At 35.8% G+C, this 14,704-nt stretch overlaps 1 protein-coding gene across 1 annotated transcript in view; it reads left to right on the forward strand.

Moving 5' to 3' along the window:
- LOC139977990 (uncharacterized) overlaps positions 1 to 14,704 on the forward strand; it is a 94,249-nt gene that overhangs the window by 40,983 nt on the left and 38,562 nt on the right. Inside the window, exons 18-26 of the mRNA XM_071987882.1 lie at positions 974 to 1,285; positions 2,639 to 2,950; positions 4,306 to 4,617; positions 5,963 to 6,274; positions 7,610 to 7,921; positions 9,264 to 9,575; positions 10,924 to 11,235; positions 12,569 to 12,880; positions 14,233 to 14,544. Of these exons, the coding sequence (XP_071843983.1) occupies positions 974 to 1,285; positions 2,639 to 2,950; positions 4,306 to 4,617; positions 5,963 to 6,274; positions 7,610 to 7,921; positions 9,264 to 9,575; positions 10,924 to 11,235; positions 12,569 to 12,880; positions 14,233 to 14,544 (2,808 nt within the window). The remainder of the gene's footprint in view (positions 1 to 973; positions 1,286 to 2,638; positions 2,951 to 4,305; positions 4,618 to 5,962; positions 6,275 to 7,609; positions 7,922 to 9,263; positions 9,576 to 10,923; positions 11,236 to 12,568; positions 12,881 to 14,232; positions 14,545 to 14,704) is intronic.

Here is a 14,704-nt window from a genome sequence, read left to right on the forward strand (position 1 = left end):
TTTGGATTAACACCGTTTAAAGTATGTGCATTCGTGGCGACAGATCGGATACGGCATATACCCGTATAATATCCCAAAGAGTGAGTCCAAGTCTTGTTATACATTAAAAATAAACGAATTAATTATAAACTCACGTTATCATAAGTTAGGTAGGAGATAGTTGGGAAAACAATATCTGCAAACATCTACTCTGAAGTATTTTGTTTTGGAACGACCTGAAATCAACGAACAGTTTTAGTGCTAATAGGAGACAAATAAAACCGTTGCTCCATTATGATCTAACTTTGCACGTGCTTGCTTGGGGTTAAAGTGTCAATGATGACTTTCATTCTGAATACACGAGGTAGAGACCGAAATCTTCAAGAGAAGTTTTATTTCAGGAAAGATAATCAAGTCAAGATAATTCTGCATTTTCACTAAATTTACTACCATGTGGCATTTAACAACCACCCCTACCCACAAAATAAAATCACACACACAAGAAGTACCTAAATATATTTCAGAAACACCCCCTTTCATAGGAGTATGAAATTCTTTCAAGTCTTATGTCAAATAAATGATGACAAAGCTTGGTCAATCTGCCAGAATTTCTGTGTGCATATTGCTGACTTTACATCCTGTCGAGTTATGGTGTAGTTACAAATCATTCCTTCTTCAAGCTGTCGTGGAATAGTAATATTTAATGTAGGGAATAAATGTAAACTTCAAAACACAGTCACATATCATTTGAGAGAATTTGAGTCCTATCAACTGGAAAATGCTTGGGGCATGTGGCAAATAATGGAAATTAGAATATCATCATACAAAAGAAAAAAAATCAGAATATTTTTGTTATCAAGCTGCGTTCAAGTCGTCATTTGTTGTCGTATACCAAGTCTGTTTGGACAAGCATATTTATAAAATACATCGCCTCAGAAAACCAGTCGTACGTTATTTTGAAAGTTATTTTTGTAAAATATTGACCTTTTATCAGAAATACGACTAGTTGACGGCACCACAGATTATGAAGGCAGGATAGAAATCTTCTTAAACGGTGCTTGGGGAACAATTTGTGATAACAGCTGGGGCAAAGATGAAGGCGACGTAGTGTGTCGACAGCTTGGGTTTACTGCGGCGGAGGCAGCAATTAGTTCTGCAAGTTACGGAGAAGGAACTGGTCCAATCTGGTTGGATGATGTACAATGTATCGGATCCGAAGAACATATCTTGGCTTGTTATAACAGTGGTGTCGGTGTACACAACTGTGGTCATGATGATGATGTTGGAGTGAAATGTGGAAGTGAAAGTAAGATGATTCTAAATTAAGCAGATATTTAAAATATAGATTCAGGTTAGAGTTTACATTTGGTATGTTTTATATGATTGTATCTAATTATGTGACAAAATGACGTCAACATGACTTATCTAACAATTTTATCTAACAATTGACTAAGTTACGATTATGTCACTAAATATTCGCAACTTGTTCATGACAATATTATGCCTTGTCAGTATTCATCATGAGTTACATTCCTTCTTCCTTTGTGAAATATATTGTTAAAATTTCATTCAAAGACCGATATGATTTTTTTCCACCTTGTTAGTAAAATGGCTACGAGTGCACATACGGAGCAGACAACGTTAAAAATAGTTATGTTTACTGATGTTAAGATCTAAGAGTGGCCCTTCGAATTAACACCGTTGGAAGTGTTTGCGTTTGTTACGACAGACCGGATACGAAAGATACCCGCATTTTATCCCAATGAGTGGGAAAAATCTAGTTAAAGTTTGTAACTAGACAAGTTAATCATAAACTCACGTTATCATAAGTTAGGAAGGAAATATAGTTGAGGAAACCAATATCTTTAAAAGTTACCCTGTGTTATGTTGTACTGGAAGTGCCTGAAATCAGCGAGCAGTTTTAGTACTAATAGGAGACAAATAAAACCGTTGCTCCCTTCTGGTCTAATTTTGCACGTGCTCCTTTGGATTAAAGTGTCAATGATGACTTTCGTTCTAAATACGCAAGGTAGAGACCGCGATCTTCAAAAGAAGTTAAGGAAAGTTATTCAAGTAAAGTCTATTTCTACTTCTTCACTAAAGTTACTATCATGTGACAATCAACAACAACCCCCCACTCCACTCAAACAAATCACACACAAGCAGTACCCAAATATATTTCAGTTAAACACTCCCTTTCCTAAGAGTATGAAATTCATTTTTTTAAGTCTTTTGTCAAATATATGATGACAAAGCTTGGTCATTCTACCAGACTTTCTGTGTGCATATTGCTGACTTTACAAGCTGTCGAGTTATTGTGTCGTTACAACTCATTCCTCTTTCACGCTGTCGTGGAATATGAATGTTCAATGAAGAAAATAACTGTTAACTTCCAAACACAATAACATACCACTTGAGAGAATTTGAGTCCTATCAACTGGAAAAATGCTTAAGGTAAGTGGTACATATAGAAATTCAGTATATTATTACACAAAAGAAAATATCAGATTATTTTTGTTATAAAGTTGCGTTCAAGTCCTCATAAATTGTCGTAGACCAAGTCTGTTGTGAAAGCATAATTATTGAATACATCGCCTTAGAAAACCAGTCGTACGTTATTTTAAAATGTATTTTTTTTTTAATATTTACCTTTTATCAGAAGTACGACTTGTTGACGGCACCACAGATTATGAAGGCAGAATAGAAATCTTCTTAAACGGTGCTTGGGGAACAATTTGTGATGACAGCTGGGGCAAAGATGACGCCGATGTAGCGTGTCGACAGCTTGGGTTTACTGGGGCGGAGGCAGCAACTAGTTCTGCGAGTTATGGAGAAGGAACTGGTGAAATCTGGTTGGATAATGTACAATGTATCGGATCCGAAGAACATATCTTGGCTTGTAATAACAATGGTGTCGGTGTACACAACTGTGGTCATAGTGAAGATGCTGGAGTAAAATGTGGAAGTGAAGGTAATATCATTCTAAATTAAGGAGATATATGAAATATCAATTGAGGGTAGATTTTACATTTGGTATGTTATATATGATTGCATCTAATAATGTGATAAAATGACTTCAACATACCATAACTAGCTATTTCCTAAGGTACGATTATTTCACTAAATATTCTCAAATTGTTGATGGCAATATTGTGCCTTGTCAGTATTCATCATTGGTTACATTCCTTCTTCCTTCCTGAATAATATTGTTAAAGTTTCAATCAAAGATTGATATGAATTTTAACCACCGTGTTAGTAAAATGGCTAAGAGTGCACACACGGAGCACACAACGTGAAATAAAATTATGTTTACTTATGTAAGATCTAAAAGAGGCCCTTCGGACTTACACCGTTAAAAGTGTGTGCGTTTGTTGTGACAGACCGGATACGAAATATACCTGCATTAAATCCAAAAGAGTGGGTCAAAATCTAATTCAAGATAGTAACTATACAAATTTATTATAAACTTACGTTATCAATATTTACGTAGGAAATATAGTTGAGAAAACCACTATCTAAAAAAAGTTACCGTGTAGTATGTTGTACTGGAAGTGCCTGAAATCAGCTAGCAGTTTTAGTACTAATAGGAGACAAATAAAACCGTTATTCCGTTCTAAAATAATTTTGCACGTGCTCGTCTGGGATTAAGTGTCAATGATGATTTTCGTTCCGAATACATATGGTAGAGACCGTAATCTTCAAAGAGAAGTTTTATTTTAGAAAAGATATTCAAGTCAAGTCTAACTCTACACTTTCACTAAAGTAACCATCATGTAACAATCAACGACATCCCCCAGCCCCCCCCCTCCCAAAAAAAATCACACACACAAGCAGCACCCACATTTATTTCAGTTAAATACCCCCTTCCCTATGAGTATGGAATTAAGTTTTAAATTCTTGTATCAAATACATGATTACAAAGCTTGGTCATTTTTCCAGACTTTATGTGTGCATGTTGCTGACTTTACAAGCTGTCGAGTTATTGTGTCGTCAAAACTCATTCCTTCTTCACGCTGTCGTGGAATATTAATGTTTAATGCGGAAAATAAATGTAAACTTCAAAACCCAATTACATACCACTTGAGAGAATTTGAGTCCTGTCAACTGGAAAAATGCTAAAGGTAAGTGGCACATAACAAAAATAAAAGAAATCATTATACACAAAAAAATCAGATTGTTTTTGTTATCAAGCTGCGTTCAAGTCGTCATAAATTGTCGTAGACCAAGTCTGTTTGGGCAAGCATATTTATTAATTACATCATCTCAGAAAACCAGTCGTACGTTGTTTTGAAATTTTATTTCTGTAAAATATTTACCTGTTATCAGAAGTACGACTAGTTGACGGCACCACAGATTATGAAGGCAGGATAGAAATCTTCTTAAACGGTGCTTGGGGAACAATTTGTGATGACTACTGGGGCAAAGATGAAGCCGACGTAGCGTGTCGACAGCTAGGGTTTACTGGGGCAGAGGCAGCAACTAGTTCTGCGAGTTACGGAGAAGGAACTGGTCAAATCTGGTTGGATGATGTACAATGTATCGGATTCGAAGAACATATTTTGGCTTGTAATAACAGTGGTGTCGGTGTACACAACTGTGGTCATAGTGAAGATGCTGGAGTAAATTGTAAAATTCCAGGTAAGATCATTCAAAAATAGCAGATATTTGAAATATAAATCGAGGTTTAAATTTAAGTTAAGTATGTTAGATATGATAACATCTAATCCTGTGACAAACTTACTTCAACACGACTTAACTCGCAGTTTCTTAGGTACCATATCATCACTCAATATTTGCAACTATTTGATGGCAATATTATGCATTATCAGTATTCATCATTAGTTACCTTTCTTCTTCCTTCCTGAATAATATTTTTAAAGTTTCAATCAAAGACTGTTATGAAATTTAACCACCTTGTTAGTAAAATGGCTACTAGGGCACACACGGAGCAGACAACGTTAAATATAATAATGTATACTGATGTAAGATCTAAAGAGGCCCTTCGGATTAACACCGTTTAAAGTGTGTGCAATCGTGGCGACAGACCGGATATAATATATACCCGCATAATATCCCAAAGAGTGTGTCAAAAATTTATTATAGATTGAAACTAAAGAAATTAATTATAAACTTACGTTATCATAAGTAAGGAAGGAAATAAAGCTGAGGTAAACAGTATCTAGAAAAAAAGTTCCCTGTGGTATGTTGTACTGGAAGTGCCTGAAATCAGCGAGTATAGTACTAGTAGGAGACTAATGAAACCGTTTCTCCATACTGATCTAATTTTGCATGTGCTTCCTTGGGGTTAAAATGTCAACGCTGACTTTCGTTCTGAATACACAAGGTAGAGACCGTGATCTTCAAAGGGAAGTTTTATTTCAGGAAAGATATTCAAGTCAAGAATAATTCTGTATTTTCACTAAAGTTACTATAAAATGACAATCAACAACAATCCCGCGTCCCCCACCCCCCCAAAAAAAATCATACAAACAAGTAGTACCCAAGTATATATCAGTTATATACCCCCTTTCTTAAAGTATGAAATTCTTTCAAGTCTTGTGTCAAATACATGATGACAAAGATTGGTCATTCTACCAGACTTTATGTGTGCATATTGCTGACTTTACAAGCTGTCGAGTTATTGTGTCGTTACAACTCATTCCTTCTTCAAGCTGTCACGTATTCGTTATTTTGAATGCAGGAAATGAATGTAAACTTCAAATTAAAATAACATTCGATGTGAGAGAATTTGAGTCCTATCAACTGGAAAACTATTGAGGCATATGGCAGATTATAAAAATCAGAATCATTATACAATAAAAAATTATATTTTTTTGTTATCAAGCTGCGTCCAAGTCGTCATTAGTTGTTGTAGACCAAGTCTGTTTGGGCATGCATAAATATTAAATACATCGCCTCAGAAAACCAATCGCATAACGTTATTTTGAAATGTAATTGTTGTAACATATTGACCTTTTATCAGAAGTACGACTAGTTGACGGCATCACAGATTATGAAGGCAGGATAGAAATCTTCTTAAAAGGTGCTTGGGGAACAATTTGTGGAAACAGCTGGGGCAAAGATGAAGCCGACGTAGTGTGTCGACAGCTTGGGTTTACAGCGGCTGTGGCAGCAACTAGTTCTGCGAGTTACGGAGAAGGAACTGGTCAAATCTGGTTGGATGATGTACAATGTATCGGATCCGAAGAACATATTTTGGCTTGTATTAACAGTGGTGTCGGTGTACATAACTGTGGTCATCATGATGATGTTGGAGTGAAATGTGGAAGTGAAAGTAAGATCAATATAAATTAAGCAGATATTTGAAATATAAATTGAGGTTAAAGTTTACGTTTGGTATGTAATATGATTGTATCTATGCATATGATAAAATGACCTCAGCATGGCTTAACTAGCGATTTCCTAAGGTACGATTGTGTCACTAAATATTCGAAACTTGTTGATGGCAATATTATGCCTTGTCAGTATTCATCATTAGTTACATTCCTTCTTCCTTCCTGAATAATATTTTTAAAGTTCCAATCAAAGACTGATATGAATTTTAACCACCGTGTTAGTAAAATGGCTTCGAGGGCACACATGGAGCAGACAACGTTGAATATAATAATGTATACTTATGAAAGATCTAAATGAGGCCCGTCGGATTAACACCGTTTAAAGTGTGTGCGTTCGTGGCGACAGACCGGATATAATATATACCCGCATTATATCCCAAAGACTGGGTCAAAATCTTATTATAGATTTTAACTAACGAATTAACTATAAACTTACGTTATCATAAGTTAAGTAGGAAAGATAGTTGAAGAAAACATCATCCAGAAAAAATTACCCTGTGGTATGTTGTACTGGAATTGCCTGAAATCAGCCAGCAGGTTTAGTATAACTAGGAGAAAAATTAAACCGTTGCTCCATTCTGGGCTATTTTTGCACGTGCTTGCTTGGGGTAAAAGTGTCAATGATGACTTTCGTTCTGAATACACAAGGTAGAGACCGTTACCTCGAAGAAAAGTTTTATTTCAGGACAGATATTTAAGACAAGACTACTTCTGCTTTTTCACTAAAGTTACTATCATGTGACAATCAACAACCCCCCCCCCAAAAAAAAACAACGCCCACAAAAGCAGTACCCAAGTATATTTTAGTTAAATACCCCCTTTCCTAGGAGTATGAAATTCATCCAAGTCTTTTGTCAAATACATGATGACAAAGCTTGGTCATTCTACCAGACTTTCTCTGTGCATATTGCTGACTTTACAAGCTGTCGAGTTATTGTGTCGTTACAACTCATACCTTTTTTAAGCTATTTTGGAATATTAATGTTTACTGCAGGAAATAAATGTAAACTTGAAAACACAATAACATACCACTTGAGAGAATTTGAGTCCTATCAACTAAAAAACGCTTGAGGTAAGTGACACATAACAAAAATCAAAATATGATGATGCCAAGTTCACATTATTTTTGTTATCGAGCTGCGTTCAAGTCGTCATTAGTTTTCGTAGACCCAGTCTGTTTGAGCACGCATTCTTATCAAATACATCGCCCCAGAAAACCAGTCTATAACGTTATTTTAAAATGTTAGTTTTGTAAAATGTTTACCTTTTATCAGAAGTGCGACTAGTTAACGGCACAACAGATTATGAAGGCAGGATAGAAATCTTCTTAAACAGTGCTTGGGGAACAATTTGTGATGACAGCTGGGGAAACGATGATGCCGACGTAGCGTGTCGACAGCTTGGATTTAGTGCGGCTGTAGAAGCAGTCTCTTCTGCGTTTTACGGAGAAGGAACTGGTGAAATCTGGTTGGATGATGTACAATGTGACGGATCCGAACATAACGTTTTGTCTTGTGCAAACCCTGGCGTAGGTGTGCACAACTGTGGTCATGGTGAAGATGCTGGAGTAAAATGTGAAATTCCAGGTTAGATCATTCTACAATTAGCAGATATTTTAAATATAAATTGAGGTTAAAGTTTTACGTTTAGCATATAGGATATCATTAAAACTAATCATATGTCAAACTTACTTCAACATGTATTAAATAGCAATTTCCTCAAGTACGATTATGTCACTAAATATTCGCAACCGGTTAATGCCAATATTATGTGCCTTGACAGTATTCATCATTAGGTACATCCCTTCTTTCTTCCTGAACAATATTTTGAAAGTTCCAATTAAAGACTGATATGAATTGTAACCACCTGTTAGTAAAATGGCTACGAGAGCACACACGGAGCAGACTACGTTAAATATAATCATATATACTTATGTAAGATCTAAAAGAGGCCCGTCGGATTATCACGGTTTAAAGTATGTGCGTTCGTGGCGACAGACCGGATATAATATATACCCTTATTATATCCCAAAGAGTGGGTCCAAATCTTATGATAGAGTGTAACTAACGTATTAAGTATGAGCTTACGTTATCAAATGTTAGCTAGAAAATATATTGAGGAAAACAATATCTAGAAAAAAAGTACCCTGTGGTATGTTGTACTAGAAGTGCCTGAAATCAGCGAGCAGGTTTTGTACTAACAGGATACAAATAAAACCGTAACTTCCTTCTGGTCTAATTTTTCGCGTGTTCGCTTGAGGTTAACTTGTCAATGATTACTTTCGTTCTCAATACACAAGGTAGATACCGTTATTTTCAATGAGAAGTTTTATTTCAGGAAAGATATTCGAGTCAAGACCAATTCTGCTTTTCCACTAAAGTTACAACCATGTAACAATTAACAACACCCCCCCCCACAAAAAAAGAAAAACACACACAAACAGCATCCACATATATTTTAGTTAAATACCCCCTCCCCTATGAGTATTAAATCTATTCATGTCTTGTGTCAAAAACATGATGACAAAGCTTGATCATTCTACCAGACTTTCTCTGTGCATATTGCTAACTTTACAAGCTGTCGAGTTATTGTGTCGTTACAACTCATTCCTTCTTCAAGATGTCGTGAAATATTAATGTTTAACGCAGGAAAAAAGGTGAACTTCAAAACACAATAACATACCATTTGAGACAATTTGAGTTCTATCAACTGGAAAACGCTTGGGTAAGTGGCACATAACAAATATACGAAAATAATGATACAAAAAAACAATCAGATAATTTTTGTTATCAAGCTGCGTTCAAGTCGTCATAAGTTGTTGTAGACCAAGTCTGTTTGAGCAAGTATAATTATGAGATACATCGCCTCAGGAAACCAGTCGTACGTCATTTTGAAATGTTAGTTTTGTAAAATATTTACTTTTATCAGAAGTACGACTAGTTGAAGGCACTACAGATTATGAAGGCAGGATAGAAATCTTCTTTAACGGTACTTGGGGAACAATTTGTGGTGACAGCTGGGGCAAAGATGAAGCCGAAGTAGCGTGTCGACAGCTTGGGTATAGTGCGGCTGTGGAAGCGGTCTCTTCTGCGAGTTTCGGAGAAGGAACTGGTGAAATCTGGTTGAATGATGTACAGTGTATCGGATCTGAAGAACATATATTGGCTTGTAATAACAGTGGCGTCGGTGTGCACAACTGTGGTCATAGTGAATATGCTGGAGTAAAATGTGAAATACCAGGTAAGATCATTCCAAATTTAGCAGATATTTGAAATATAAATTGAGGTTAAAGTTGACGTTTAGTATGTTAGATATAATTATATCTAATCATCTGACAACATTACTACAACATGACCAAACTAGCAATTTTGTAAGGTACGATTATGTCACTAAATATTGGCAACTTGTTGATGGCAATATTACGCCTTGTCAGTATTCATCATTAGCTACATTTCTTCTTCCTTTTTGAATAATGTTGTTAAAGTTTCAATCAAAGACTGATATGAATTTTAACTACCATGTTAGTAAAATGGCTCAAAGAGCACACACGGAGCAGACTACGTTAAATATAATGATATATACTTATGTAAGATCTATAAGAGGCCCTTCGGATTAACACCGTTTAAAGTATGTGCATTCGTGGCGAATGATCGGATATAATATATACACGCATTATATCCCCAAAAGTAGGTCAAAAATCTTATTATAGATTTTAACTAACGAATTAAGTATAAACTTACGTTATCATAAGTTATGTAGGAAATATAGTTTTGGAAAACAATATATAAAAAAAATACCCTGTGGTATGTTGTGCTAGAAGTCCCTGAAATCAGCGAGCATGTTTAGTTCTAACAGGATACAAATAAAACCGTTGCTTCATTCTGGTCAAATGTTGCACGAGCTTGCTTTGGGTTAACGTGTCAATGATGACTTTCGTTCTGAATACACAAGGTAGAGACCGTTATCTTCGAAGAGAAGTTTTATTTCAGGAAAGATATTCAAGTCAAGAATAATTCTGCTTTTCTCTAAAGTAACTATCATGTGACAATAAACAACAACCACCGCCCCCCCCCCCACAAAAAAAATCACACAAAGCAGCACTCAAATATATTTCAGTTAAAAAAACATCTAAAAAGAGTATACAATTCATTTTTCAAGTCTTGTGTCAAATACATGATGACAAAGCTTGGTCATTCTACCAGACTTTCTGTGTGCATATTGCTGACTTTACAAGCTGTCGAGTTATTGTGTCGCCGTTACAACTGGTTCCTTCTTCAAGCTGTCGTGGATTATTAATGTTTGATGTAGGAAATAAATGTAAACTTGAAAAACACAATAACATACCATTTGAGAGAATTTGATCCTATCAACTGAAAAACGCTTAAAGCAAGCGGCACATAACAAAAATCAGACTATCATTATACAAAAAACCCAGATAATTATTATTATCAAGCTGCGTTCAAGTCGTCGTTAGTTGTCGTAGACCAAGTCTGTTTGGGCAAGAATAATAATTAAATACATCGCTTCAGAAAACAAGTTGTACGTTATTTTGAAATGTTATCTTTGTAAAATACTTACCTTTTAACAGGCGTACGACTAGTTGACGGCACCAACAATTTTGAAGGCAGGATAGAAATCTTCTTAAACGGTACTTGGGGAACAATTTGTGATGACAGCTGGGGGAAAGATGACGCCGACGTAGCGTGTCGACAGCTTGGGTATACTGCGGCGGAGGCAGCAACTAGTTCTGCGAGTTATGGAGAAGGAACTGGTGAAATCTGGTTGGATGATGTACAATGTATCGGATCCGAAGAACATATCTTGGCTTGTAATAGCAGGGGTGTCGGTGTACACAACTGTGGTCATAGTGAAGATGCTGGAGTAATATGTGAAATTCCAGGTAAGATTATTCTAAATATAGCAGATATTTGAAATATAAATTGAGGTTAAAGTTTACGTTAAGTATGTAAGATATGGTTATATCTAATCATGTGACAAAATGACTTCAACATGACATAACAAGCTCTTTCCTCGGGTACGATTATGTCACTAAATATTCGCAACTTGTTGATGACAATATTATACCTTGTCAGTATTCATTATTAGTTACATTCATTTTCCCTTAATGAATAATATTGTTAAAGTTTCGATCAAAGACTGATATGAATTTTAACCACCGTGTTAGTAAACTGGCTACGAGAGCACACACGGAGCAGACAACGTTAAATATAATTGAATTCTTATTTAAGATCTAAAATAGGCCTTTGGGATTAACACGTTTTAGAGTGTGTGCGTTCGTGGCGACATACTGGATACGACATATACCCGCATAATATCCCAAAGAGTGGGTCAGAATCTGATGATAGATTGTTAGTAAACGAATTAAATATAAACTTACGTTACCATAAGTTAGCTAGGAAATATAGTTGAGGAAAGCAATATCTAAAAAAAATATCCTGTGATATGTTTCACTGGAAGTGCATAAAAGCAGGGAGTAGTATTAGTACAAATAGGAGACAAATAAAACCGTAACTCCATTCTGGTTAAATTTTTCACGTGCTCGCTAGGGGTTATAGTGTCAAAGATAACTTTTCGTTCTGAATACACAAGGTAGAGACCGTAATCTTCAAAGAGAAGTTATATTTCAGGAAAGATATTGAAGTCAAGACTAATACTGCATTTCCCACTAAGTTACTATCATTTGACAATCAACAACAACCCCGCCCGCCCCCCAAAAAACACATAAAAGCAGTACCCAAGTATATTTTAGTTAAATACCCCCTTTCCTAGGAGTAAGAAATTCCTTCAAGTCTTGTGTCAAAAACATGATGGCAAAGCTTGGTCATTCTACCAGACGTTCTGTGTGCATATTGCTGACTTTGCACGCCGTCGAGTTATTGTGTCGTTACAACGCATTTCTTCTTCAAGCTGTCGTAAGATATGAATGTTTAATGCAAAAAAGGAACTACAAAACATAATAACATACCATTTGAGAGAATTTGAGTCCTATCAAATGGAAAACGCTTGAGGCATGTATCACATAATAAACATTAGAATATCATTATACAATAGCAAATCAGATTATTATTATTATCAAGCTGCGTTCACGTTTTCATTGGTTGTCGTATACTAAGTCTGTTTCGGCAAGCATAATTATTGAATACATCTCCTAAGAAAACCAGTCGTACGTTATTTTGAAATGTTATTTTTGTAAAATATTTACCTTTTATCAGAAGTACGACTAGTTGACGGCTACACAGATTATGAAGGCAGGATAGAAATCTTCTTAAACGGTGCTTGGGGAACAATTTGTGATAACAGCTGGGGCAAAGATGAAGCCGACGTAGCGTGTCGACAGCTTGGGTTTACTGCGGCGGAGGCAGCAACTAGTTCTGCGAGTTACGGAGAAGGAACTGGTGAAATCTGGTTGGATGATGTACAATGTATCGGATCCGAAGAACATATCTTGGCTTGTAATAATGGTGGTGTCGGTGTACACAACTGTGGTCATCATGATGATGTTGGAGTGAAATGTGGAAGTGAAGGTTAGAACTTTCTTAAGTAAACAGATATTCGAAATATAAATTGAGATTAGAGTTTACGTTTGGTATGCCATATATGATTGTATCTAATCATGTGACAAAATTACTTCAACATGACTTAACTAGCAATTTCCTAAGGTACGATTATGTCACTATATTATCGCAAATTGTTGATGCCAATATTGTGCCTTGTCAGTATTCATCATTAGTTGCATTTCTTTTCCCTTCCTGAATAATGTTGTTAAAGTTCCAATCAAAGACCGATATGAATTTTAACCACCGTGTTAGTAAAATGGCTTCGAGAGCACACACGGAGCAGACTACGTAAAAGATAATTATGTTTACCAATGTTAGATCTATAAAAGGCACTTCGGATTTACACCGTTTAAAGTGTGTGCGTTTGTTGCGATAGACCAGATACGACATACATCGCATTATACCCCGAAGAATGGGTGAACATCTTATTATCGATTGTAACTAAACGAATTAATTATAAAATTACATTATCACAAGTTAGGTAGGAAATATAGTTGAGGAAACCAATATCTAAAAAGTTACCCTGTGGCATGTTGTACTGGAAAAGCCTGAAATCAGTTTTAATACTAATAGGAGACAAATAAACCGATGCTCCATTCTGGTCTAATTTTGCTCGTGCTCCCTTTGGGTTAAAGTGTCTATGATGACTTTCATTCTGAATACACAAGGCAGAGACCGTAATCTTCAAAGAGAAATTTATTTCAGGAAAGATATTCAAGTCCAACCTAATATGGCTTTGTCACTAAAGTAACTTCCATGTGACAATCAACAACAACCGCCCCCCCCCAAAAAAAAAAACAAACAAACAAAATCTCACACACAAGTAGTACCCAAGTATATTTCAATTAAATACTCCCTTTCCTAGGAGTATAAAATTCATTTTTCAGGTCTTGTGTCAGGTACGTGATGACAAAGCTTGGTCATTCTGCCAGACTTTCTGTGTTCATATTGCTAACTTTACATACTGTCGAGTTATTGTGTCGTTACAATTCAGTCCTTCTTCAAGCTGTCGTGGAATATTAATGTTTAATGCAGGAAATAAATGTAAACTTCAAAACACAATCATTACCATTTGAGAGAATTTGAGTCCTATTAACTGGAAAACGCTTAATTTATGTGGCACATAACAAAATCAGAGTATCATTATACAAAAGAAAAATAACAGATTAATTGTGTAATCAAGCTGCGTTCAAGTCGTCATTAATTGTCGTAGACCAAGTCTGTTTGAGCAAGCATATTTATTGAATAATTCGCCTCAGAAAAACAGTCGTATGTTATTTTGAAATGTTACTTTTGTTAAAATATTTTCCTTTTATCAGAAGTACGACTAGTTGGCGGTACCACAGATTATGAAGGCAGGATAGAAATCTTCATGAATGGTGCTTGGGGAACAATATGTGATGACAGCTGGGGCAAATATGAAGCCGACGTGGCATGTCGACAGCTTGGGTATAGTGCGGCTGTGGAAGCAGTCTCTTCTGGGAGTTACGGAGAAGGAACTGGTCAAATTTGGTTGGATGATGTACAATGTATCGGGTTCGAAGAACATATTTTGGCTTGTAATAACAGTGGTATCGGTGTACACAACTGTGGTCATCATGATGATGTTGGAGTAAAATGTGGAAGTGAAGGTAAGATCATTCTAACTTAAGCAAATATTCGAGATATAAATTGAGGTTAGAGTTAACGTTTGGTATGTTATATATGGTTGTATCTAATCATGTGACTATATGACTTCAACATGACTTAACTAGCAATTTCCTAAAGTACGAATATGTCACTAAATATTCA

Source organism: Apostichopus japonicus, chromosome 12, assembly GCF_037975245.1.
Source record: "Apostichopus japonicus isolate 1M-3 chromosome 12, ASM3797524v1, whole genome shotgun sequence".
In the NCBI taxonomy this organism is placed as follows: Eukaryota; Metazoa; Echinodermata; class Holothuroidea; order Aspidochirotida; family Stichopodidae; genus Apostichopus; species Apostichopus japonicus.